The sequence below is a fragment of the Caretta caretta genome, chromosome 16, assembly GCF_965140235.1.
Source record: "Caretta caretta isolate rCarCar2 chromosome 16, rCarCar1.hap1, whole genome shotgun sequence".
NCBI lineage: Eukaryota > Metazoa > Chordata > Testudines > Cheloniidae > Caretta > Caretta caretta.
Window position 1 is genome coordinate 22661264 of NC_134221.1, and position 24451 is coordinate 22685714.

The 24451-nt window shown below is 44.2% G+C and overlaps 2 protein-coding genes across 13 annotated transcripts in view; one reads left to right on the forward strand and one right to left on the reverse strand.

Annotated features, from left to right (window-relative positions):
- CRB2 (crumbs cell polarity complex component 2) overlaps positions 1-24451 on the forward strand; it is a 140600-nt gene that overhangs the window by 76340 nt on the left and 39809 nt on the right. For 3 of the 12 annotated variants that reach the window (XM_048822725.2, XM_048822723.2, XM_075120366.1), the window contains exon 1: positions 6451-6705. The exons of 6 other annotated variants lie outside the window; for them this stretch is intronic. In XM_048822725.2, the coding sequence (XP_048678682.2) occupies positions 6624-6705 (82 nt within the window). In that variant the 5' untranslated portion in view covers positions 6451-6623. Of the gene's footprint in view, positions 1-6448; positions 6706-13383; positions 13505-24451 lie in introns of those variants that run through there. 3 more of the 12 variants (XM_075120361.1, XM_075120367.1, XM_075120364.1) reach the window with 3 other exon arrangements.
- The window catches only part of DENND1A (DENN domain containing 1A), a 421003-nt gene continuing 414237 nt past the window's right edge, over positions 17686-24451 (reverse strand). The window contains exon 21 of the mRNA XM_048822735.2: positions 17686-20047. Within this exon, the coding sequence (XP_048678692.1) occupies positions 19993-20047 (55 nt within the window). The 3' untranslated portion in view covers positions 17686-19992. The remainder of the gene's footprint in view (positions 20048-24451) is intronic.

Below are 24451 nucleotides of genomic sequence, written 5' to 3' on the forward strand. Positions count from 1 at the left end.
CCAGAACTTCACTCCTCTGATGGTTAAAACCCTTTATCTAATTTCAAGCCTTAACTTGTTGATGGTCAGTTTATGTCCATTTCTTCTTGTGTCCACATTGGTGCTTAACTTAAATAACTCTTCTCCCTCCCTGGTATTTATCTGTCTGATGTATTTATATAGAGCAATCGTATCTCCCCTCAGCCTTCATTTGGTTAGGCTAAACAAGCCAAGTTGAGTCTCCTCTCGTACAGTAGGTTTTTTCATTCCTTGGATCATCCACTGAGCCCTTCTCTGCATGTGTTCCAGTTTGAATTCATCTTTCATAAACAGGGGAGACCAGAATTGCACACAGTATTCCAGATGAGGTCTCACCAGTGCCTTGTATAATGGGAATAACACTTCCCTATCACTACTGGAAATACCTCACCTGATGCATCCTAGGATTTCATTAGCCTTTGGCAGCTCGTACTCCTCCTGTGATCAGCCGATATATCCAGGTCTTTCTCCTCTTTTGTCGCTTCCAACTGATACATGCCAAGCTTATAGCAAAAATTCTTGTTTAGTCCCTAAGTACATGACCTTGCAATTTGCACTATGAAATTTCATCCCATTTTTACTACTCCAGTTTTTAAGATCTTCTTGTGTGATATTCTGGTCCACCTCCATTTTGGTAATATCTCCCAACTTTGTGTCATCCTCAAATTCTATTAGCACACTCCCTTTTTGTGTGTGCCAAGGTCATGAATGAAAATGTTAAATAAGATCAGTCCCAAGACCGATCCCTGAGGAAGTCCACTAGTAACTTGCCTCCAGCCTGACAGTTCACTTTCTGTATGATCCTTTGTAGTCTCCCTTTTAACCAGTTCCTTATCCACCTCTCAATTCTCAAAATTAATCCCCATATTCTTTGGTTTAACTAATAGTTTCCCATGCAGAACTCTGTCAAATGCCTTACTGAAATCCATAAAGCTGTTTGCATTTGACTGTCCTGAGCTGGCTTTGTAGGACTACTTTGACGTCCCTTAGCCTGGACAGAGGAAGCCATGGTGCACATCCTTAGCTGACAGCTCCTGGGGTTAAAACTTGAGACTGGTGGCAGATCCTTAGCTAGGATAAATTGACACCGCCCCATTGTCTTCAGTGGAGCGACACAGATTGACACCAGCTGAAGATCTGGGGCTGGCTATCTCAAAGCCTGGGCTCTGTTCCTGTCTTTGCCAGTTACTCGCTATGCAGCCTTGGGCAGGTCACTAAATCTCTCTGTACCTCAACTTCATCTGTAAAATGGGGATAATGTAGTCGCCTGCCTCCCACCGACTTTCTGAGGAAACTACAATGCATTGGTCATCTTCCTGAAAAAACCATCCTGGCCACCATGGATGTAGAAGTTCTTTATACCAATATTCCACATGAGGATGTACCACAAGCTGTCAAGAACAGTATCCCTGATGAGGCCATGGCACACCTGGTGGCTGAGCTTTATGACTTTGTCCTCACCCACAACCATTTCAGATTTGGGGACAACTTAAACCTTCAAGTCAGTGGCACTGCTATGGGTACCCGCATGGCCCCACAGTATGCCAACATTTTTATGACTGACTTAGAACAACGCTTCCTCAGCTCTTGTCCCCTAGCACCCCTTCTCTACTTGTGCTACATTGATGACATCTTCATCATATGGACCCACAGGAAGGAGATCCCTTGAAGAATTCCACCTGAATTTGAACAATTTCCACCCCACCATCCAACCTCCACCTGGACCAGTCCACACAAGAGATCCACTTTGTGGACACTACAGTGTAAATAAGTGATGGTCACATAAACACCACCCTGTACTGGAAACCAACTGACCGCTATACTTACCTACATGCCTTCAGCTTCCATCCAGGACACATCACACAATCCACTAAGCCAAGCCCTAAGATACAACCAAATTTGCTCCAATCCCTCAGACAGAGACAAACACCTACAAGATCTCTATCAAGCGTTCTTAAAACTACAATACCCACCTGGGGAAATGAGGAAACAGATTGACAGAGTGAGACGGGTACCCAGAAATCACCTACTACAGGACAGGCCCCACAAGGAAAATAACAGAACACCACTGGCCATCACGTACAGCCCCCAGCTAAAACCTCTCCAGCACATTATCAACGATCTACAACCTATCCTGAAAAACAATCCCTCACTCTCCCAGACCTTGGGAGACAGGCCAGTCCTCGCTTACAGACAGTCCCGCAACCTGAAGCAAATACTCACTAGCAACTACACACCACACCACAGAAACACTAACCCAGGAACCAATCCTTGTAGCAAACCTCGTTGCCTATTCTCTCCCCATATGTACTCTAGCGACACCATCGGAGGACCCAACCACATCAGCCACACCATCAGAGGCTCATTCACCTGCACGTCTACTAATGTGATATATGCCATCATGTGCCAGCAATGCCCCTCTGCCATGTACATTGGCCAAACTGGACAGTCCCTACGTAAAAGAATAAATGGACACAAATCAGAAATCAGGAATGGCAACATACAAAAGCCAGTGGGAGAACACTTCAGTCTTCCTGGACATTCTATAACAGATTTGAAAGTAGCTATACTTGAACAAAAAAACTTCAGAAACAGACTTCAAAGAGAAACAGCAGAACTAAAATTCATTTGCAAATTTAACACCATTAATTTGGGCTTAAATAGGGACTGGGAGTGGCTGGCTCATCATAGAAGCAGCTTTGCCTCTCCTGGAATTGACACCTCCTCATCTATTGTTGGGAGTGGACTACATCCAACCTGATAGAATTGGCCCTGTCAGCACTGGTTCTCTACTTGTGAAGTAACTCCCTTCTCCTCAGATGTCAGTATATTTATGTCTGTGTCTGTAATTTTCACTCCATGCATCTGAAGAAGTGGGGGTTTTTACCCACAAAAGCTTATGCTCAAATAAATCTGTTAGTCTTTAAGGTGCCACCGGACTCCTTGTTGTTTTTGTGGATACAGACTAACACGGCTACCCCCTGATACTTGCCTCCCAGAGAGTTGAGGCTAAACTTTTTGGGTAGGAAATGCTAGAGAAGGACAAAGCATTTATTTTTACCTAATAATGTGATACCTATGGGTGTGTGTCTGCTCAGACAGATCCCCAAGTGAGTGGCACAATGTTTGAGGGCCTTGGGGAGTTGCCAGTCAGGGAAACTTGGTCCCGAGGCTAATTATGGAGGACAATATTTTCTTGTCCGACAAGTGTGTGAGACCTGGGAGAATGAGCCCCTAAGGATTTTGGGAACTTGATTATTGTTGGCCCACCTAAATCCAAGGACAATCTAATTGCTTAGACTGGGTGGGACTCTTGGTTCTTGTCCAGTTCCATTATGTTTTTTTGATAAGGTTTTCTCTCCCCCCCCCCCCTTCCATCATCCTTTCTACTCAGTCCCCTCCCCGTGTACACATTTCTTAGTCTGCATCAGCCAGGCCCCAGGCATCTGAAAATCTGAACTGGATTTCATTGCGTTGTGGCTTCTGGAATGACCTCTGTGGATACTTTCCCTCTGACACCGCATTTATCGTATTCAGCCAATTAAGCCATGCTGCTGCATTCCTGCAGAGGGAGAATTCCTCTGCTTACTGTGTAAGCATGTCCTATTCCCTCGTTCCTGGGTGATTCACATATCTCTGTGGTTTAACTTTACCACGGAGGACCTTGGAATATGGAGCATGTGTACTTGTGCTCATGCAGGATTTTACATTTCTTTTCTTAAAAATGGCTAACATGTGAATAGTCCTCTGCAGGAGGATGTCAGTGAGCAGTGAATATAGGGGCAAAAGCCCTTAGTGTACAGTCATGATGGTGCACCTGATATCATGTGTGATAGGTGGATAAATTCTGCTATTTACACCAATGTACTTAGTTGAAGAGAGGACCTGGCCCAGGGTGCGTTAAAACAGGCCAGGGAAAGGAAAGGACTAAAGAGAAGGATTCTGCCTTGGAATGCCCTGTCTGAAGAAAGCACAGAGGAGAAGTTGCAAAAGGTTTATGGCCTCATTTCTCAGAAGTTCCGAGCAGCCCCAGCACCGATGGAGATGCAGGTGATCAGGGCTGCTGAGAAACAGCCAGCTATTTCGGTTTTTGTTTGAAGAAAAGGAAGTCAGTGCAGCATTTAAAGCTGACACCTGAGCATACCTGTGCTTGCCCCCTGCTTCCTGGTCTGGGGCTAAGATACCAGTGCTTCTCATTTAAAGCAGATAGTTCTATGAAATCTCATCTGTCCTGTCTATTCAGTTCTTTGGTGGGCAGGGGTTATCTACGTAACTCCCATTAGCCTTAATTAAATCCAATTATGGTTTGGATTTGAAGATACTAAATGGTCACAGGTAAGCACGATCTTTCTGACGGCTCCTAATCTCTGTGATGAAGCATAGAACATGAGCAGATTTTCCCACCTCTGAAACACTGATGAACCTATAGCAGAAGCTATTGGAGTTGATTCTGTTCTTGGATTACATAGGTGCAACTCTCATTGACTTCAGTAAAAGTTGCCTGAGTGGCACTGAGAAAACAATTCAGTCTCTTGTAGATTTTCTTTAGGCAATTGGTCATTCTCTATATCTGACCAACTGCTAGAGAGAAATGTCATTAACCTTCAACCAATGGATTGGTTTTTAACATGCTCTGCAATATCTCCCACTTACTAAAGTTCATCAAATGGCATTTTTAAAGTTTTGCTGTTTCACACGGAGGGTGAACAGCTGGGGCCAAGTGAAACCAATGGGATAGGTACTCCCTAAAGATCAGAAGGGATACCTGCTCCAGCATGGGGATCAGCTGCTGGAAAGGGACAGAAATATTATCTTATTGAATGGTCTTAAAACCCAAGTACTCCATACCCCAGGTTTACTTCATCCACCACTGGAATGTAGCCACTTTGTGTTGTCTTACTATAGCATCTTTCATCCAGGGATCTCAGGTCACTTTATAGACATGCATCAATTAAATCTCCCAGCATCCCTGTGCTAAGGAAGGTATCTGGGTGCTCCTGTGAAATTGCTCTAATTCCAACACCCACTTAATGGGTAAGGATTTTACAACCAGAGGTTTCAGGACTTTGTCTACACAAGGACCCTGGCTAGGAATTTGGGATGCCACTGAAAACCAGAATGAGCCTAAATATTTGTACTGTCGGATCAACAGGATTGGTGGGGTTGTACAAACCCAAACCGCTTCCTTTATTTACATGCTCAAATGGTGTAATTAAAGGGAGGGGCAGAGAATGCTGCTTCTGACTGGATTTTGCTGCACAGTTATTCTGCTAGTGCCCAGATACCATGGTTAGTGGCTTTTTCCCTTCTTCCCCCAACTCCCACTGACTTCACTGGGACTAGGATATCATCTCTGCAGGGTGTATTATGCTGGGTCAGCTGGAGCATTGCTTTGATGCAGCAATTCTGATGGGGACGGACTGCAGCTCCTTCCTTGCTTCACTCTGTTTATTTAGCATCACAGTTTATGCTGTTGCTGATTGTTGGGTTAGCAACTCACAGGCCCCATACAGGCAGCTGCCTTTCCATTCACTGAGGAGATTGAATACAAACACCATCATTGTGGAACTGAAATGCTTCGTTAATTTCTGTGTTATCCTGGGAAAGCATTGAATAGGGTTTGGATTTTGCATCCCTAAACCTCTTTGGGTATGATATGACTGTCTTTGGCCTGATTATTAATACATTATTGCAATGCCCATCTAGGGTAGGTAGGATAATAATTGGTCTTACTTTACAGATGAGAAAACTAAGGTTCAGAGGTTAAGTGACTTGCCCAAGGCCCCAGGAGAAGTTGGTATTAAAGTTGGGAGGAGAGTTTGGGAGTGCCTGGCCTCCAGTCCCATTCTCACACCACTACACCCACAGTGTGCCCCCTGTTTTCATTGAACCTTGCAAAGAAGACATAGCATCTGAGCAGCAGCAAAGAATTCTGCTTTCTGGATTTAGTGTTAGATCCTTGTGCTAATCAAACTGTCCCACTGAACAAAGCAGCCTCTATGGGAAAAGTGTGATTCATTTACATCTGGGTTTTGTTCATAGACCATAATTGATCAAGAAACTGATTTCCTATATTTGATTCCCAGCTCTGCTCCCCAGGACAGTGGGTCTGCGAGTGCCCTTCACTGCTATGCAGGCGACCTGGGGCTGACTTGCTTCCCAGGCAGACAGAAAACAGACAAGACCTATGTTCTTATGTTCTCTCTTGTTTAGAGCAGGGGAGGGATGGGGAGAAAGCTAATAAAACACCAGCCCCCACTCCCTTCTTCGTCCTGTGCCTCTCCTCTTTTAACATTCAGCTATTACTTGCCCACCCTCCTGCTCTGGGCTTTTCTAGGTAAATGCTGGCAACTATAGTCTTTAGTTGTCCAGTCCGGTCCATGTGATCCAGGCAGTGTTTTCCATTCACTCCAACAGCATGAGTAAAGCGTTTCAAAGTGGACAGCGACTCTGTCCACTGGGTTAGTGCTAGTCCCTAAATCGACAAAGCATGGAGTGAGTGCCACTGATAGGAAAACATTTCTGGTCTGGGATGTTGGGAGAACCTGCCTTTACCAACTCCCAGCCTCTGTTTCTCTCTTGAGGCTTTTAGGACCGCCACTCTTATGCTTGCCATGGAATTACAGAGAATTCTATCCAGTGCATACCATGCCGCTCTCCTGCTGCCACTCTCTCTTTTGCTTTGGGGTAAGTTTTCATTTTCTGTGTCTGGCTCTTAACCAGTTAATATGCACTAACTTTGGCTAACAGTCAGAAATTACTTGGCCTTGTGTTAATTGATATGACAGAATTGTTGCTTCCACATTCAGTAGCTGTGGAACTTGGAAACTTCTCATCTTGGAGATACAAAGGCGTTTCACAGCTTAGGGGTGTGTGTCTATAAACAAGAACGAGACTTTCTGTGTGTGTAATGTGTAATTAAGTAGTCCGCTATTGCAGTAATTGTTCTCCCTATCAGACAGTGAGCTGAAAACTTGAGTAGTAAAGTCTCCTGAACTTCATGTTTATGCTCATGCAGAACAAATGCACAGGAATAGCTTATACTTTCAATTTTAAGTCCATTTGGTGATGGTGGTGGTGGGGCATCCCGGAAGATGAGTAATGGGTTTTTTGTTGGCAGGTAGTTCTGGTACAAAATGTAGGAGGAGAAGGGAAGGAGGCAAAAGGTTCTATTTTAGAAAACTTTAATAAATTTGATCTATTCTGTAAGATGCAGAGAGTGATGAGATGCCCAAAGATTGTATCATATTGGTGGGACTTTTTGGACTTTCTCTCAGAGCTGGGGAATATACTTTTAGAGCTGGGGTGAGCCTCTAGAGGTGCATAAGCAGTTCTGCACCTGGGCTTAAAATACACTCACTCCTGGGTCTAATTTCTTGCATGCTCTGGAAAATAGGCTTCCCTGTGTTTCTTCTGAAATGGGTGTCTGGGGATCTGCTGGGCCTAGACATCTGGTTTAGTCATCTAGGGATTATAAGGTCATGTCAGGAACATGCCAAGCCTTTTACTGGGAAGGAAGATGGGGATTGAACTGACCTCCCTAGTCCTCCCCAATACTGCCAGGCCAATGCGTGGATAAGGTCCTCTCTCCATTAGGGCAACAGCAGTCAGTGACAAGGATGCATAGATGTGAGGGTAAAACATAGGGAACTAGGAAACACAAAGTTATTGATTCAGAGTGCCCTTTTCCTGCCATACTCTATCTAACTGAGCCTTCTAGTTTTATCCACAGCACTAGGACCTATTTCAAGTTGTTGAAACCTCAGTACTTCTTTCCATGCCCCTAAAAGTTCTACCCCAGTAGCCTTCCTGCATCTGCCTTGTTCTGATACTGTTAGACACCTTAACGCTTGAGTTGAACTGTTTTGTTTCGTTTTTCCCCTGAATTTTCTCTCTTCCGTACTAACTTCTTTGTACTAACTTCTTTGTCTGATGTGTTGGCTCCAAGTGCCTGGAATTCCTCTGGCCACAGGGAAGCAGTGGGGCTGTCTTTTGTGTCCAGTAACCATAGCTACTAGTTTAAAGTGTGAAGCAATTACGATGGCTTTGTGTTGTGCAGAAGGAAGGCCCATTGCATGTACAGAATTGCTAGTACGTGGCTGTGTCAGGGATGGAATGCTCCTTGGGGATATATGCTGTTTTGTCTTTGCATTGATATCCTCCCTCTCTTTGGAGCAACAACCTACAGAAGATATCACTCTCTCTTTTGTTAGAGTTGGAGTGAGTGCCCTATTTAGAAATCCACTTGTAAAGCATAGCACAAGCCGGAGTTTCCACAGACACCCAAACTATTCCCATTTACAGAGGGAAATCTGCCAGAAGATTTAATAGTAAATGGTTTGCATTTCTGTAATACCTTTCACTTCAGGATTTCCAAGCACTTTATTAAAAAGTCCCTCCTTGCCCTTGTGAGGCAGGTAATTATAATTATCCCCATTTTACAGATATCGGAAACTGAGGCACAGAGCGACTGGGTGACTTGCTCAAAGTCACAGAGTAAGAGTGGTTGAGAATAGTCCTGGGGTCCAGACTTCCAGTTCCTAGTTGTAACCACTAGACCATGCTGTGAAGCAATCAGACCCGCATTAGCTCCAAGTTCTCATGTCTGGAATAAACTCTGAGGGTAATGATGCTGGCTGTCTACATGAACGCAGTTCTGCTGCTTCCTGGAATATGGGCAGAGACAGAGTAGTTCTCAGCTAATATTGGTCTAGTTCATTTGATGTCTTGAAGAGTACATGCCGGAAAGTGGATTTAAAACCCAACTTCCATGTCTTGCTGCCCCACTCAAACAGGCACCTTACTTCACATACCTTTGGTCTGGCAAATGCTTTGGACACCTATTGTGGAAGGACATTTGCAGGCAAATGTCTCTTCTCTGGGTTTGTTATCTGCTCTAGGGTAGGCTCTTGAGATTAGCTCTGACATACACACAATTTACATCTTAAACACTGTTCAAAGCAATGCTCCCTTTTTAACAGTCTCACTGTTGTCTATGTTGACTGCCAATGTATTTAGATTGGAATTAGAAATTAAATCTTGTGAGCCACTTTGGTTAACTGAGTACACAGGGAAACCCCTATTTCAGCGTTTGATCTGTGGAAATGGCTGAGAGATCAGAGAATGTGTAAACCAGGAAGGTCAGCCCAGAGGTGTGTTTATTAAGGGGAAATACTGGGGTGCAATAGGAACTGAAAGATCAAAGAATTACTGGGGCAGTATATTCAAAACTACCATAAAACATGGATTTATAGCTCTAGCACCCTCCCACAAATCCTGGAAACTTAATAATAGAAATAGTTGCATCTTCAGATGCACATTAAACAATAGACAGATGACAGAGACCTGGCTGGCTATCTGTTTCTATGTTTACAATGGGTTTAACTCCCTGTGGTAGAGTAGCTCTGATTAACGCTATTAATATTTTGAGCCATAATTTTGGCACTGGTCTGCCCTGTGGATTCTTACCCAGTGCTTGGCATTGCTGTCCAGTGATTTGCTACAAGTCGGAAGGCAGAGAGCCAGGAACTATCACTTTTCTCCTTTGAAGTAGGTAAATATTATTTCCACTTTACAAGAGGAAACTGAGGTACAGACATTAAGAGACTCTGTGGCTGAGCTGGGAATTCAGCCCAGGCTTCCCAGTGAAAAGTCCTGTGCTTTGGCCCTAAAGTAGCACTCTACAAATATAATAAACTGATATATTGGCTACCCTCCCCTGCCCCCCCAGCCATTAAAATGCAGCCACCTCTGGAACCTGGCAGCTGTTTAACAGGGCACAGCAACAGTGCACTACAGTTGAAGTCAGGGAGTGAAGACGCTACTGTATCCAGCTGTAGCTAATGAGAATTTAGTCAAGCAGGACTCCGTTCTGATCTCATTTACATAGGTTTAGCTCTGTTGACTTCAGTGGAGTTAATCTTGATGTACAGGGGTACTGAAGAGCAGAATCATGCCCACAGTATTTTAATTAGTACTCAAACTGGAATTTGGCTAATGCACTGGGATTGCACCCCTGCTCTGCCAAAAAGTTACTGAGACCACACGTAGTCAGGCCCTCTGTTTAATGTCTCCTTTGAAAGATGCCTGTAGCAGCACAGGGCTCTCTAGCACTCTGCTGGGCCATTGATTCAGTACTGTCTCCGAGAAATTGCCTACTGAATTGCAAGCACTGCTTTTGGATCACGCTGGGCTTCCTGTAGAGGTCTCTTGTCCTAGTACCATACCCAGCTTAGCAGAGCTTGTGAGATATGACAAGACCCTAACTGAGGTGGTATGACTGACACTCAGATTCAGCCAGTGGATGGTATTTCAACCTGCGCGTTCCCTCCATTTCACAGCAGATTCTCTCCTTTACGTTCTATTGGAACAACAGTACAAAAGCCTGAATAGTTGCTATGGGGAAAATGGGGAGGAAGAATTTTAACCAATCATCATAATCTTTGCAGATTCCCTTCAAATCTCTGTCCTGTGATTTGTCATGTGTAGCAAGTGCCCAGTAAGCCTCAGCTAAACAGGCTGTCCAGCTCCTGGGACACAGAGTGGGCAGTGATGCCATGAAAGCAGATGAATTCCCCAGTTTCTGTGAGTGAGATGACATATGAATGAGACCAGCAAGGTCAAGCAAAAAGTTTATTTGTGGAAGGAGACACTAGTTCAGCAGCACCTCTCCTGATCACAGGGGGAACCAACAAAAGAACTGATCACTCTGTTCTGTTCAGCTGGCATGATCAAGTCCTCCTTCTCCTTGTAGAAGGCAGGCCACCCCTCCCCCTTCAGCTCATATGTTGGTTGGTGGTTTTTAATCAAAGTACAGGTTTTTTGGAAAGACTCTGTGACTGCATCCAGTGTGCACAAATTGAATGGAAGTTACCTATTGAAGTCCATGTGATGGGCTACCATAAGAAGAACACTGGATACGGAATTGTTAAGGCCAAATCAGCAACAGTGCAGACTACCCAACATGTCAGCATTCAGAAAGAATTGCAAGGCTATGGTCTTTGGTGCTTAATTGATTAATGGCAGGAGTTTTGCTCTATTTTTGTAAAGCCCACAGAATGTATAATACAAATTAGAGATGGCATAGGTTTGTTGTCACCTCCTCTGTGTCAAGAGTGCCAAGGAGCTTTGGAAGAGTCCAGAATGCACCTTGAAGGTACTCCCAAGGAGCTCTCATAACAGCCTAGAGTAGCTGCTGCAAGAGTCCCACATGGTTCCTGAAGGAAGAACCTGATTTTGTTGTGCCCATTGCTGACTTGGGAGGTTGAAAGGAGATCTTCTATGTTAAAACTCCTTGCAGGGCTGCCGTGCTTCCTTCCTAGTGAGTGGATCCTGGGAACAGGCCAGAGAGTGTGCCTTTCTGCTAATCCCTTGCACTGACCAGGATAGGGAAAGATCAGTGGAGGTCAGCAGGGATTTACTAATATAAGCACATGCCTTTCTGTTGCTATGGAAACATAACTCTTTTCATTCCTTTATTCACGGGTTCTGTCGCTGTTGTTTTTGCTCTAAATGTGGCTCTGGTACCTGGGGAGTTTCCTCTTTTACCTTCGGCCTGGGCTTCTTACTATAGCAGAAAAAGTGTTGGGTTGATTAGTAGGTGCCTATCGTAACTGGTAGAAGTTGCACTGAGTTAGGATTTTCATCATTCCTGTCAGTCACTTACAGGTTTCATCTAGTTCATTTGCTGTTGCTTTGCCACTGGGAGGCCTGTTACTCTCAGCTCCTGGTTGTATCAGGATTTTTTGTTCAGTTTCTGAAATGAACAGGGCAGGTGAAATATAACTGAGGGAATATAAAACTTTTGGGTCTGTAGCTTGTGTCCTGAAAGATGGTGATGGTGAAAAGCAAAACTGAAACAATATGAAAGCCAGGGAAATCCACAGATATGGTGGCCATTCCATGCCCATAAGGTATTTATTCCATGATGCACCAGTGTCTTACATCTTAAATAGTTTTTGTAACAAAGAATAGACATTTTTAAGCATCTAGTAATCTCTTCCGAAAAGATCATATTAAAAAAATTGAGTGGAATATGGCTAAATCCCTCTTAGAGCAGTGCACTCAATGTAACAAAGGTGTTGAAGCTGGGAGCTACAGCATATAAACTCCCTGTCCCCCTCCCTCCAGGAAACCTTTGCAATGGGAGGGAGAGCATACATTCCATTACTCAGCTCTCTTCAGTCTCATGTCACATGGAGATGCTATCTATCTTGTGTGCAGCCCTTGCCAGCAGTTAAAAGCCACATTACAGCCTAAGAGTCTCTGAGACTGGTGCATTATGTCTCTTCGTCCTTCTGGCAGTCTTCTCTCCTCTCTTCCACACTCCCTCCCCAATGGTGGGCATTGTGCTTTCTCGGTCCAGTGACTTTCTGGGAGGGAAAAGCAGAAACAGAGGAAAAACAGACCAGTGCTGCTTAGACTCTGAATGTTGCCATCCTTTGTGGTCCTTGTATCTCAGGAAGAGTTTGAGGTGACATTTCTGATGCCTGGGGGTAAGGAGGGAACCCCATTCCCATTGTCAGTACTAGTTCTTCACAGTCACACCAGGCATAGTGCCTATCCCTATGTACCACAGGGGCTCCTATTCCGTCCTGTTATGTTTTCTCCTGAGGCTCTTTGATGCAACAGATGCCACAACTGGAATGTGTTGAAATGGTAAGTTTCTTGAGCCTGGAGCTGGATGAAAGATTGTGCACTAATGCACTTGGCAGTTTGTCCTGGGGCATCATGTTGTAAAGTCTATAAATTCAAATCAGATATAAGCAGGGGAATGAAAGTTTGGATGCTTGAGAGAACTGAGTTTTGCTAGATAGTTGTAACACTTCTAGCACGAGCGAGATTCTGCATTGTGTATGTGTATAAAATATCAAGCTCTCTACTTCTATAATACCTTTAATCTAAAGTATTCCCTACTTCTTTACGCAGGTTAATTAAACCTCCTGACACCCTTGTGAAGTGCATAGTTGTTTTTTCTATTTTGTAAATGGGTAAACTGATGCATAAAGGGAAACTGATTTGCCCAAGCTCACACAGTTATCGTCAGTCCTGAGAATAGTCCCCAGGCATTCTGACTACTGGTCCCTTTCCTTATATATTTGTGGTAATTTGTGTCTATTTGCTGGGAGATTCCACCCAACAAAGCAGCAGAATAAAAATGATCCCCAATTACAGGGCACATGCATACGCAAATGTTCAGAGATGGATAACTAGCTTAAAGCCTCACTCCATAAGTATTGGGACTCTGCTGTCACTTCCTGCTGTTTGTGGAGACTATTTTGCTCAATTTTAATGGAACATTAAACTCTCTAAAAGGCTCCCCTTTATCCTGTGTTGAAGGTTGCCTCCAAAATGAAGGAAACAAGGTGATGTCTGGGCTGATAACCCCAGTGTCTGCTGATCCCCTGTTGGAATGTTAAATGAGTGTTTAAAACCAGGTTGGATGGTACTTATCAGTGGAGCTGTCTGGAGGAGTTTGAAGCTGCAGGTACCTTGTGCATGGTTAATGTTAGGATGACATTTAAGGAGCCAAAGGCAGCAACAGTCTCAAATGCTAAAATTGGGAGGTGCCAAAGAAAGAGAGAGCTCTCCTGCATGTGGGTGTAGTACTGAGCACCACCGGTGCATCGTGACGCCTACCTGAGGACATCCAACACTTTCCAGAGGTGCTTAGTACTTTGCAGGCTCAAACCCCATTATTGTAAAAAGCTGAAGGGCATTTAAAATACTGGGTGACTTAGAATCAGCACTTAATGGGCACAACAGATTCCAGACTGCATCTTGAGAAATGCTGCACTAAAGCCCTGGTCAGAGCCATGCTTTCCCAGGGTGTGAGCTCTTTCGGAGGAGTCCAGAAGAGGGGGATACTTTAATTTAGCATCACCTCCCAATTCCTAAAAGGAGACAGATGTTGCCCTTGCATCCCTGTGTATGACAAGAGCTGTGTGCAGTATGGCTGAAGGCAGAACTTGGCTCCAAGTTGGTAACTTTATTTTAATAGCCTTGTTTGTTTTTTCCCCACTGTAGAGGGGCGCAGGGGGCTTTGTTCATTTATTTATGGATTTGTTGCATGGCACATGCCATTGTGAAGGTGTGAAAATGGTACCTTCACAGACCTTTGGAGTTGGGTTAAGATTTTGCCTTGGCTTTTGGGCAAGCCCCATGTGACCGACCATAGGAAGGTCAATCACTTTGGCACACTCTGCTTTGGTTTCCCTATTTGTAAGATGGGGAGAATACCCATGTCACAGAGGGTTATTATGGGTGTCTAAAAAGTGCTTGGCATTCCTTGAATGGAAGCAGGACTGTGTTTTGGCTTGCAAAGAAAACTTAAATCCACATGCAAAGTACCCATGGGTACAATCCCAGGTCTTAATTTCCTCTGTCCCCTGGGAGCTGATCACTGGGGTGGTTGTTGTAGCTGGAGCCAGTGGATACTAACCTGGCCATGTGATGGAGGTCTGACTTTTTTGTAACCCTGTCCCATATTGGTGATGTGGCCAAGTTTCTTCCCAGCACCTCCCGTGAGTTACCCTCTTGCTTGTTACAATTGCTTGATGCAGGCAAGCTAAAGTGATTTGCTCCTCTCAGTACATCATTAAGAGGATAATTCTCTTATTCCATGTTGTAAATAAAATAAATTCTGCTGTCCTATGATGTTCACTGGCCCCACCCCACTGGCTGGAGGACACATTAGGGTTGGTGGGGTCAGCCTTCGCTGTTCATCAGTTTGGTAACTTAGCAGCAAAGCATCAGTAGGAAACCCCCGCCCCCCATTTCTGTTTGATGGTCTTTGTTCCTGGAAATACATTTTTGAAGAGCAATCTCTCCCCACGAGTCTGAGCTTCCCAGTGCTGGAATGGGCTGCCTTTGTTTCGACATAATGAGCGGAGGGTTACGGGCTTGACAATGAACAGCTCCATTATTTGTGAGAAGAGGGTCTTTTGACTCAAACTTGAGAAAGGAGCCTCCAGCCCTACCCCCAGCATGTCACCTGCTTCCTCTCCTACACCACCACCTACACAAGGGGCCAGATCAGCAAAGCTCCTGCCTACACAAGCATGATGCTCCCTATTCAGGAGTTCTGTTCCCAGGGAGACAAACTTGCCGTGGACAGTGATTCATCCCTTCCATTTAGATCTTTGTAGGACTAGAAAATCTTCTTGTAATACTAAAGGGTACATATATGGCTCCATCACCATGGTATCAAAGTGTCTCATAATCTTTACTGTATTTATCCTGGCAGCACCTCTCTCAGGCCTAGTAGGGATGTTATTTCATTGTACAGATAAACTGTAGAGGCACAGAGAGGCTAAGTAACTTGCCCAAGGTCACAGAGGGAATCTGTGGCATGGCAGGAAGTTGAATCCAGGTCTCCAAAGCCCTAGGCTCTTGCCCTAAGCACTGGGTCCTTCATCTCTAACAGGAGAGAATGTTAGTTCAGTGATTAGAGTAGGAGATGGGGGATCAGAACTTCTTGTTCTTTTCCTGGCTGTGCTGTGAGTTGCTCATGTGACCTTGGACAAGTCACTTAACCTCTGTGTGCCCCACTGTACAGTAAGGATAATGCTTGTCTCACAGGGGAGTTGTGAAGCTAGTTAATGTTTCTAAAGGGCATAGTATGGAAGGTATTAAGTGTGTAATAACTATGATAAGAAAGGTGTTGGTAAACTCCTGTGGTGAGCTCTTTAGAAATGCCTGTATATACAGTTCCAACTAGAAGCTGGTATGGTTCTAGGTCTAGGGCATCTCCAGGATTACCTGGGAATAGAGGCTGCTTTTAAGCAATGCATATCACGGCCTCTGAAGCATGATTTATGAGCCCTGTAGCTAAGTCAAAGAGGGACACTTCAGAGCCAGGACGGTGCTCTCAGGGGAGGAGCTGTAACAAGTGGGGACTCTTTCTATTAGATAACAAAAGTCTTATATTTGTGTGCTTTAAATTGTGTGTCCTTCTTGACCATGGGCCCTTTTTGAATAAAGAATCTATTCTAAAACAATAAATGTCCATTTGCTGGCATCTGGGTAACTGGCTGGGAACCTGAACATTTCATCAGGCTCCTTAGTCCTTACTGTGAATTGGAGCTGCTGGAAACTAAGCCTGAGTGGGTGATTCTGTCTGAGAAACTTCAGATTTTTTGTAACTTATTTTAATGCAAAGTGAAGAAGGAGGTGTCCTCCTGAGCCTGGAGAGGGAGCAGGGCTGTCTGATGCTAGAATGCTTCATGAATGAATGCTGTGGAAAGAGACCTCTCTGGGACAGAGAGTGAGGCTCTGTGAAGTGACCCCTGGCCTTCCAGTATGCGTAAGTATTTGCTGGTGGCAGTCTCTGATAGAACACACTTCTCCAGGCTGTGCTAACAGGATATCAGAGCAGAGAGAGATCTTGGCACCAAAAGTTAAATTGTATTTATTTCAGCTCTGCTCAAAATGGGCTGGTTGTAGGGAATGTTTGTTGAATAGAGAAACTTGCAAGGGACCAAGTTATTTTCAAACTGCTAATAGGGTTTTGCAAACAATGGGACAGACAATAACATTTAAATGCTATTTTAAAAAAGAGAGGTTTCAGAGTAGCAGCCGTGTTAGTCTGTATCCGCAAAAAGAAAAGGAGTACTTGTGGCACCTTAGAGACTAACCAATTTATTTGAGCATAAGCTTTCGTGAGCTACAGCTCACTTCACTGAATGCATCTGATGAAGTGAGCTGTAGCTCACGAAAGCTTATGCTCAAATAAATTTGTTAGTCTCTAAGGTGCCACAAGTACTCCTTTTCTTTTTACAAAAGAGAGACTTCGCTGCATTCTTTTCTATCACTCCTTTCCCAGCCTTTCTCCAATTTCATCAGATCCCCCTCATCTTGCTTTATCTGAACTACAGGTCCCATAGCCCCTTCCTTCTATAGAAAGAGAGTAATTGTGCAAGCTTCTGTCAAGAACAAACGGGTAACTTGGCATGTTCTCTGCTTCTAATAGTGACTTGCATAACTGTGTGTGTGAGAATACTGGTGTCTTCCCTTTTTTTCTTCTTTTATGGTGGGTAATGGAGGCCAGAAATGTCTCTTCTTTTCTGGGTTTTGTTTTTACATTGGAAATTCAGGTCCTGTCTAGCTTGGAAGACAATCCATAGGAATTGTTGAACTAGTGTAAGCATGGCAACCCAAGAGACCAGGGACTGATACCTGAGAAACTGAGAGGGTAAGAGACTTTTAGTCGGATTTTAAAATCTGTGTTTTATGGGGCGTGGGGGAATTGTTTTTTGTTTGGTGGGGAGAGGTTTAATACTTATTTAATTCCAATGACAAAAAAACATTTTGGAGGAAGAAAAACATTTGTTAAATATTCCCCCATCCCCACAATCCAGGTATGAGAGCTCACATCATACATCTCTAAGACCCCCAGGTAGTTGTCCAGCAAACTCAGACTAGATATTCCTAATATTTCTCAAGTGAAAAAACAAGTAGAATAGAAGAACGATACCAAAATGCCCTAGCAGGAGTCTTTTTGTCCCAAAGAAATATAAAAGGTCGCAAACCCCATCTTTAAAAAAATTCCTTTGAAAGCTACACTTAATGCAAAACCAGATCTATTATATTTGGACCCAGTAGAGAAGGAGATAGACACACAGGCAGCTGGCAGAAATATGGCTGGCTGCTGGAGACTTTATTATTCTGGTCACAAAACTGAAAACAACATGAAGTGAGGCTTTGCACTGAGGAGGAAGGGGGGTGTGTTCAAACATTTAAAGGGACAGAACATCACAAGATCTGCACTGAAGGAGTTCAACAAGTGCTTTATATCTGACTCCTACTCTGTTTTAGCCTTTGACGTTCATCATAATTCACTCCTTTATGAGTGGAATCTATTTCTAAAGAGAAATGTAGCCCCATCCAGTTTCACTTCAGAGTAGGGTGGGTGGGTGGTGGTGCCCTAGCAGGTTTTTTACAGCAGGTTTCACTTTCTGATTATCAGGGAGAGTGTTCTTCCTGTGACACATTAAAGGAAAGTCCAAAATGTCATTTTTAATCTAGCAACAGTGTCTTTCATAGAAAGTCATAAAACGTCTGTGGCTTGGTGGCTTCTGTCTCTAGATCTTCCCAGTCTATGACTCTGGGGAGCAGTTTGGTTTTGAGCATGTTTCAGTGGTTGTTGTATTATGCAGCTGTGAAGGCTAATTTATTCACTATGGTAATGAACACCTCATGCATATTCATAATTGTTCATTAACAAAATAGAGAAGAAATAACATGTGTGTCCCTGGCACTGATCAACGAAAAGACCAAAACCAGAGTTAAAAAGGAGCACATTCTTGAAGCTCACATGTGTGAGGAGTCTCTGACTGACTGAGAAATGACCTTTCTCCAGGAGGCTAACTAGTATTCTGATTACTTGACATCAGCTTAGAGTATTGAAAATGCTGCAGGTCATCTATGCAATTGTCAGGTGATCTCACTTGAGTTAATAAACCTGCTGTGTTCAGTTGGTCACATGTTGCTGAAATTCTATCTTCTGAGCTGGCTTCTTTAATAATAATAATAATAATAATTAATAATAATTAATATCTATATTGTGTCAGCCTCTCTTTTCTAGTGAAGTTTGTAGTCGAAAAGCCAGTATTGTCCTTGATCAGGTTGAAAGGGACAGCAGTGTTAGCATAAGAGGAAAATGTAGTGTTCATAGGAAATATGAAATTAGAGCTGTGGGCACTGCACTTTCAAGTCACTTAATCTCCAAATCAGTGTGATTTTATGTGTGTTTAACTTCAATACATAAGACAAACACACTAATAAAATTCTCATCAAGCAGTGGTCTATAGAGTCCCATAGAGGACTGAGCTACTTCTGGGGCTCGAGTGGTTTGAGAGAGATGGAACAGAAAATCCATTTCTCCTTGTTCTTGAGAATTCTTGCTCTGTTAGTTTTCTCTATTTACCAGCTAATTAGTTGTCTCCTTGACCAGCATCCTCGTGCTGAAGAGAAAGGTTATAGAGACAACCAACCCAGGTTTGTCTTTGATGTGGGAAATTACTGTTCCACACTCCCTAAATCCATTACTTCCATATCATTCAGGGCAGCTGGTGGTTAATTATATTTACTTATTTGAAGTGTTGTAGCACCTGGGGTCCAACTGTGGCTCGGGGTCCCATAGTGCTAGTCATTGTACAAACCCATAGCAAAAAGACCCTCTTCCAAAGTGCGTTCAATCTACGGATGAAATCCTGGCCTCATTAAAGTCAGTGATATACTCCTGATGATTTCACCTCCTGTATCTATTGAGCCAAATTCTGCTCTTACACTGGTGCACATCTGGAGTAACAGTTAAAATCATTGGAGTTATTTCAGACTTGCAGCAGTGTAACCAAGAGCAGACTGTGGCTCATTGTTGTATCTGTAAAATAAATCTTGAATGAATGAATTAGGAGCTTTTTGTGTGTGTCTTGACACATTGTTTAAGCTTGAGCCTTGAATTATTCTTCACAGTTGGTTAGGACTCTTGCATATTTATTAATGTTGTTGTAAGTGTGAAAATCCCATGCTTTAGCGATTAGCCTCCTGAATTTATTTTTTCACCTTTCACTTATAATCTCCCGTGGGTGGAAATAATGGCTGTTTCAGCAAGAAGAACTGAATCTGCAGGTGTACTGGAATCCAAAGGCTGTCCTTTACAGGAGCAGGACTGCACTGTGATGATTTCAGGATTCATTCGTTAGAAGAAGAAGCGGGTACCAGTGTTGTACTGGAACACTTTCTACTGGGAGAGCTCTGGCAGGGGCTAGAGATGGTAGTTCTGTGCTGCCCGAACACAAATGTTGTACTGCTACTGAACTGCCCATGCCATTGTGAGCTCTGCCAACGGAGGGGAAGTTCTTCCATACGTTCATCTTCCCCATTGTAGATTTCACTGTGTACCAGGGATCCTGTAGTGATCTCTGCAGCATTTGACCTAGCTGACACCTGTATCAGCTCTCGAGGTGGCCAGTTCTATCTGCTGTCTGGAACCATGAGTACTTGTACCGGCTCTGTTAAGAGACGAGATCTATAAAGCAGGAACGGAGAATTGCTGTTAGTGGTATAGGGCCTATGACACAAACTCGATTCATCTGGCAGAGGTGACAAAATATACAATTTATTTCTACATTAAATCTAAGGAATTGGAACAATCTGCTCCTAAACTGACCTGCTCCCATCAAGGCAGTCTTCTGCAAACTCTTAGGCTAGGAGGGGGCGGTCACTTATAAGCATAGTTAAACTAGCAATGGGCCATGTAGTAGTTAATACTAGTACGGGAACAACATTGGCTATCCACCCTACATTACATAACTGGTTAAACAACTCATCACAACAACTAGTGGTGAGGGCCATCCATACAAGCTGGGTCCTAGGCCATGACACTAACCAGCATGAGCTAGGAAGAGAATGGAACATGTTGCGGCCGCTTAGAACCTTCCTGTCTTTCTGTGATGGGTCAGGAAGGCCTTTCAGCTCCATACTGTGTCTGTTTCCTTAGCTGTCTGCAGGTGGGTTCTGCTCCATGCTCACAGCTCTTGTGTGTAGCGATGGGACTCTGTACTTGTCATTGAATCTTTTCTCTATGATCAAGTGAGTCTTCATGAGCCACACACATTCATGAGCAGCATAGTCGCATGGTGAACCAAAGCAGAGCGGCGGGGAAGGCTCTAGGATTGAGAACAGCCTTTTGTCTGTTGCGAAAAGGTTTGGAAAAAAGAGGGTACGTTACCCCTAACTCGGGCTCTACTGTGGGTAGTACTTGATCTGTCTATGTTTGTGCAGGCAGAGAAGCAGCCCCCACCCCTCACCGTGGTTGGAGCTCGCCAAGACAGACACTTTTCTGCTGCCAGTCCTTGCTGGCTGTGTTGGAATGTGACCTGTCCCACACTGCCCTGTGTGTGCATGCAATGCAGTCAGAGAGAGACCAATGGTGCTGTTTACTGGCCCTTGCACTGTTAGGTTCCATCCATTCTGACACCCAGCAGGAACAGCTCTGCTCTTGAACATTCACTGTTGGAAGTAGCTTTTTCTGCATGCAGATGAGACTCTTGCCTGGACCAGCATCAGGGTCTGCGGTCAGAGCTGCTAGTTTAACATGCAGTGGGCCTAATCCCTTCTCTGGCAGAGACTGTGCTCCCAGCCACTGGAAGGTGCGGGTTGAGACTGGGTGCTCATTAGATACACAAAGGCTCATGTCTACCACCAAATGAATCCTTGCTGCAGAACAGCTTCCCCAGCTCCCTGCTCTAATTGCTATAGCAGATTCCAGGCAGATTTCGTCATTTCTGTTTTCTGCCTGACTGGGAATCTGTAAATAAAAAGGCTGATGGCAGAATAATGGGAGTGCTGGACAGTGCAATGCACAGCAGCACTCTGCAACATCACGAGAGAGGCAGAAGGGGGCAGGGGGTAGATGTTGCTAGAATGAGAAGGAACCTTGTAAATTCCTGAGTACCCCCTGACACACACAGCTCCTAAAGGGAGACTTGGGACCAAGGCAGTCTTTGGGAGGGAGGAATTACAAGGAGGTCAGGGCTGAAGCAGGCTTTTATAAACTGAAGTCTGTGATAAATCGCTTTGGGGCACCTCTGCGTACAAAGGGAGTGACGAACTGATGCGGGTGGTGAGTTGATAGAAAGCCACTGACACAAATAACTAGTGGGCATGTATAAAATGCATTGGAGCAAGGCAAACGTGACCAAAAATGCCCTAAGTTAATGAAGGCATGAATGGGAGAATGTGTAAGGTCAGCAGGGAAGTGACACCATGGTGTTTGCGCCTGGCAGATTTTTAGCAAGGAGCATGACGTGTTAAAATGGGTCTTCTTGGGCTAGTGGTAGTGTGGCTGAAGGACTGAGGATAGCGAGCTGATCATGATATCTGGTCTGTACAAATCTGCTGGTCATCTGAGTTCTGGCTCCTCTCCAGCTGCAGTTGCTGGAATTTCTTGGAGGTCTGTTCCTTTCAGTAGGTAGCCCAGGATAATGTATAGTAAGAGAGTGGACTGGACAAAGGACCAGACACACACTGGCTTATGAAAACAAGGCTCGCTCCGAATGCTAGTGATCCCAGGACCTATAATGCTAGATGAAGTTGGAACTGTCTCAACAGGAATGGTAGTTATTCTCAGATTTGGTTTACTGTTGCATGAATTTTGATTCTGCCTCTGTGGCCACTTTTCACACAGAAGGTCATTTCCAACATATCCACTTTTCTGTTGCAAAATAATCTGCAAATGCCACATAATGACCCCACATGTGCGAAACCAGCCTGCAGTGTCCTGGCATTTCCAACCTCTCTGTTGTGGAATCTTCTGCAAGCTGGGATCTGGAGCTGAATGAAGATATGTTCTTCAAAAAGCAGCACCAAGTGTGTGTGCATGCTGTCTTGTCCTTTTATTTTACATTGTGGATGGGGCTACTTTTGTCAGTGAATCCAGTACATCCCTCCCAGCTTAATATGTTTGCTAAACTTCTGCAAGTAAATCCCAGTCTGAAGTTCACTGAACGGAAGCCACTATTTTCTCTAAATAGAGTAGACTGGTTTATCTTACAGACAACTGCAAAATATCCGTAACTGGTCACGAAGCCCATTTGAATTGTATGGGACAGAGTATGCTGCTTCTGCAAGGACACAGGCCTGTCTCCCCAGATGAAAGTAACCCCCAAGCACTGATACCACATCAGAATTGGCTGGTCCAAGATAATTTCCCTGCCAGTTCACCTGCCGCACCGTTTATAACAGTTCTGATTGATTTGACCTGACATTTAAGACTCTTAGGCTTTACTCCTGCATGTAATTAAAGCAAGAAGACAGTGACCGACACTGTCTGAGCTTTGGCTGGCAGGAAGGAGTATTGGGATTTCTTGGGAGTGAAATATTGTTGTATGTTTTTAAGCTGCTCTGTCTTATCAGAACATCATGGATACAGGGATAGATCATTCCAGTCTGATAAAAAGGGGCTCTTATGGAAAATTCAGCTTAGGGAGTGACTGTCTCCTTTTCTCATAAAGGACTTGAATGGAAACAGTAATAAAATGTGGAGTAGGTCTAATCCCAGGGGTGCTGATACCATCAGCTATCGGTAAGCCTACACAAGCATGTTAGACGCTTTCAGTAAAGGTCTGTCCTGCATTTCATTGCTCTGCCTATATGGGAAAATGCAGGAAGGAAAGGGCTGAGGGAGTATTAACAACATTGCAAGCCTCTCTCATTACTAATACTCTGCATTTACATAGCACTTTACAAGCATTAGCATCCCACCCCAGGAGGTGAATAAGTAACTAGAGTCTTCCCAATGACAGTGGGGTCGTGGAATCTGAGGCAGAGACGTGGTGACATGGCCAGGAACAGCCACAGGGAATCTCTGTCAGAGATTACATTACCATTACATTACTATTTGAGAATTCCAGGCTGCCAGGCCTCTGCTCTGACCACTAGCTCTTGCTTTCAAATGATAATGCATCTGTCTGAGGTCTAGCTAGAGTGGCACTGCCCTGTTACATCTCACCTGAGCCCTTGCTAATACGCTAATGTGCTTACTTTAAATGCAGAGAAACTTCCCACATCAGTGGCCTATTTTCTCGTCCTCCTTTCTGTATTTTTGTATTGTCACTTGCCTGAATATGATATGTAGGCTTTCAGCTTTGAGGCCTATGTAGGCTTTCAGCTTTGAGGCCTATGTAGGCTTTCAGCTTTGAGGCCTATGTATGCCGGGTGTGTGTGTGTGTCACCCATAAATACAGCGATTCATCTGGGAAATTACTGTATGTTCCCAGCCTTAAAGGGGCTCTGTCTGCACCCAATACGCTTCCCTTGACTTGACAGCTATGGGCTTTGTGTGCAGTTCCCAGGGTGAAAAGTGAGTTGCAAAAAGCTCTTGGAGTCCCCTTCCTACCCTCAACATCAAACTGCCTACCCCTCATATCAGGGAGGAGAGATGGTTAGACAGACAGACACCTAGCTTCCCTTTCTTCCCATCTTCTGGCAACCTCCTGTACAGCTACTCAGGCAGGACAACCCTAGCTCCCATAGGTCATCTCCACCCTCAATCTGCAGTTTGATTGCTCAATGGAAAAATGGCCTGGAAAGGGATCTCTGAAGGAAGACAAATGGGGACTCCCCTGCGTTTTCACTCACCAATGACAAGTATCCCCACTGTTTGGCTTGGCAAATGTACAGCATTTTGCATGGAGGGAAACAACAAAGACAAGTCTGGCTTTTCATTAGTGAAGACATCAAACATTCTTTCTGTTCCCCTTAGCCCCACTCCTTTGCCCAATGCCCTGTGTAACCTCACCAGGATCACCTAGATTTGCAGCTCTGTGGGCATATCTCATCATATTTCTTGGGTTTAATACTGTTTTAGTCTGGAAAGGGCCTCTTTCTCTTAGCCACAACAGGCTGCTGCTAATGGGGTAACAAGGTCTTA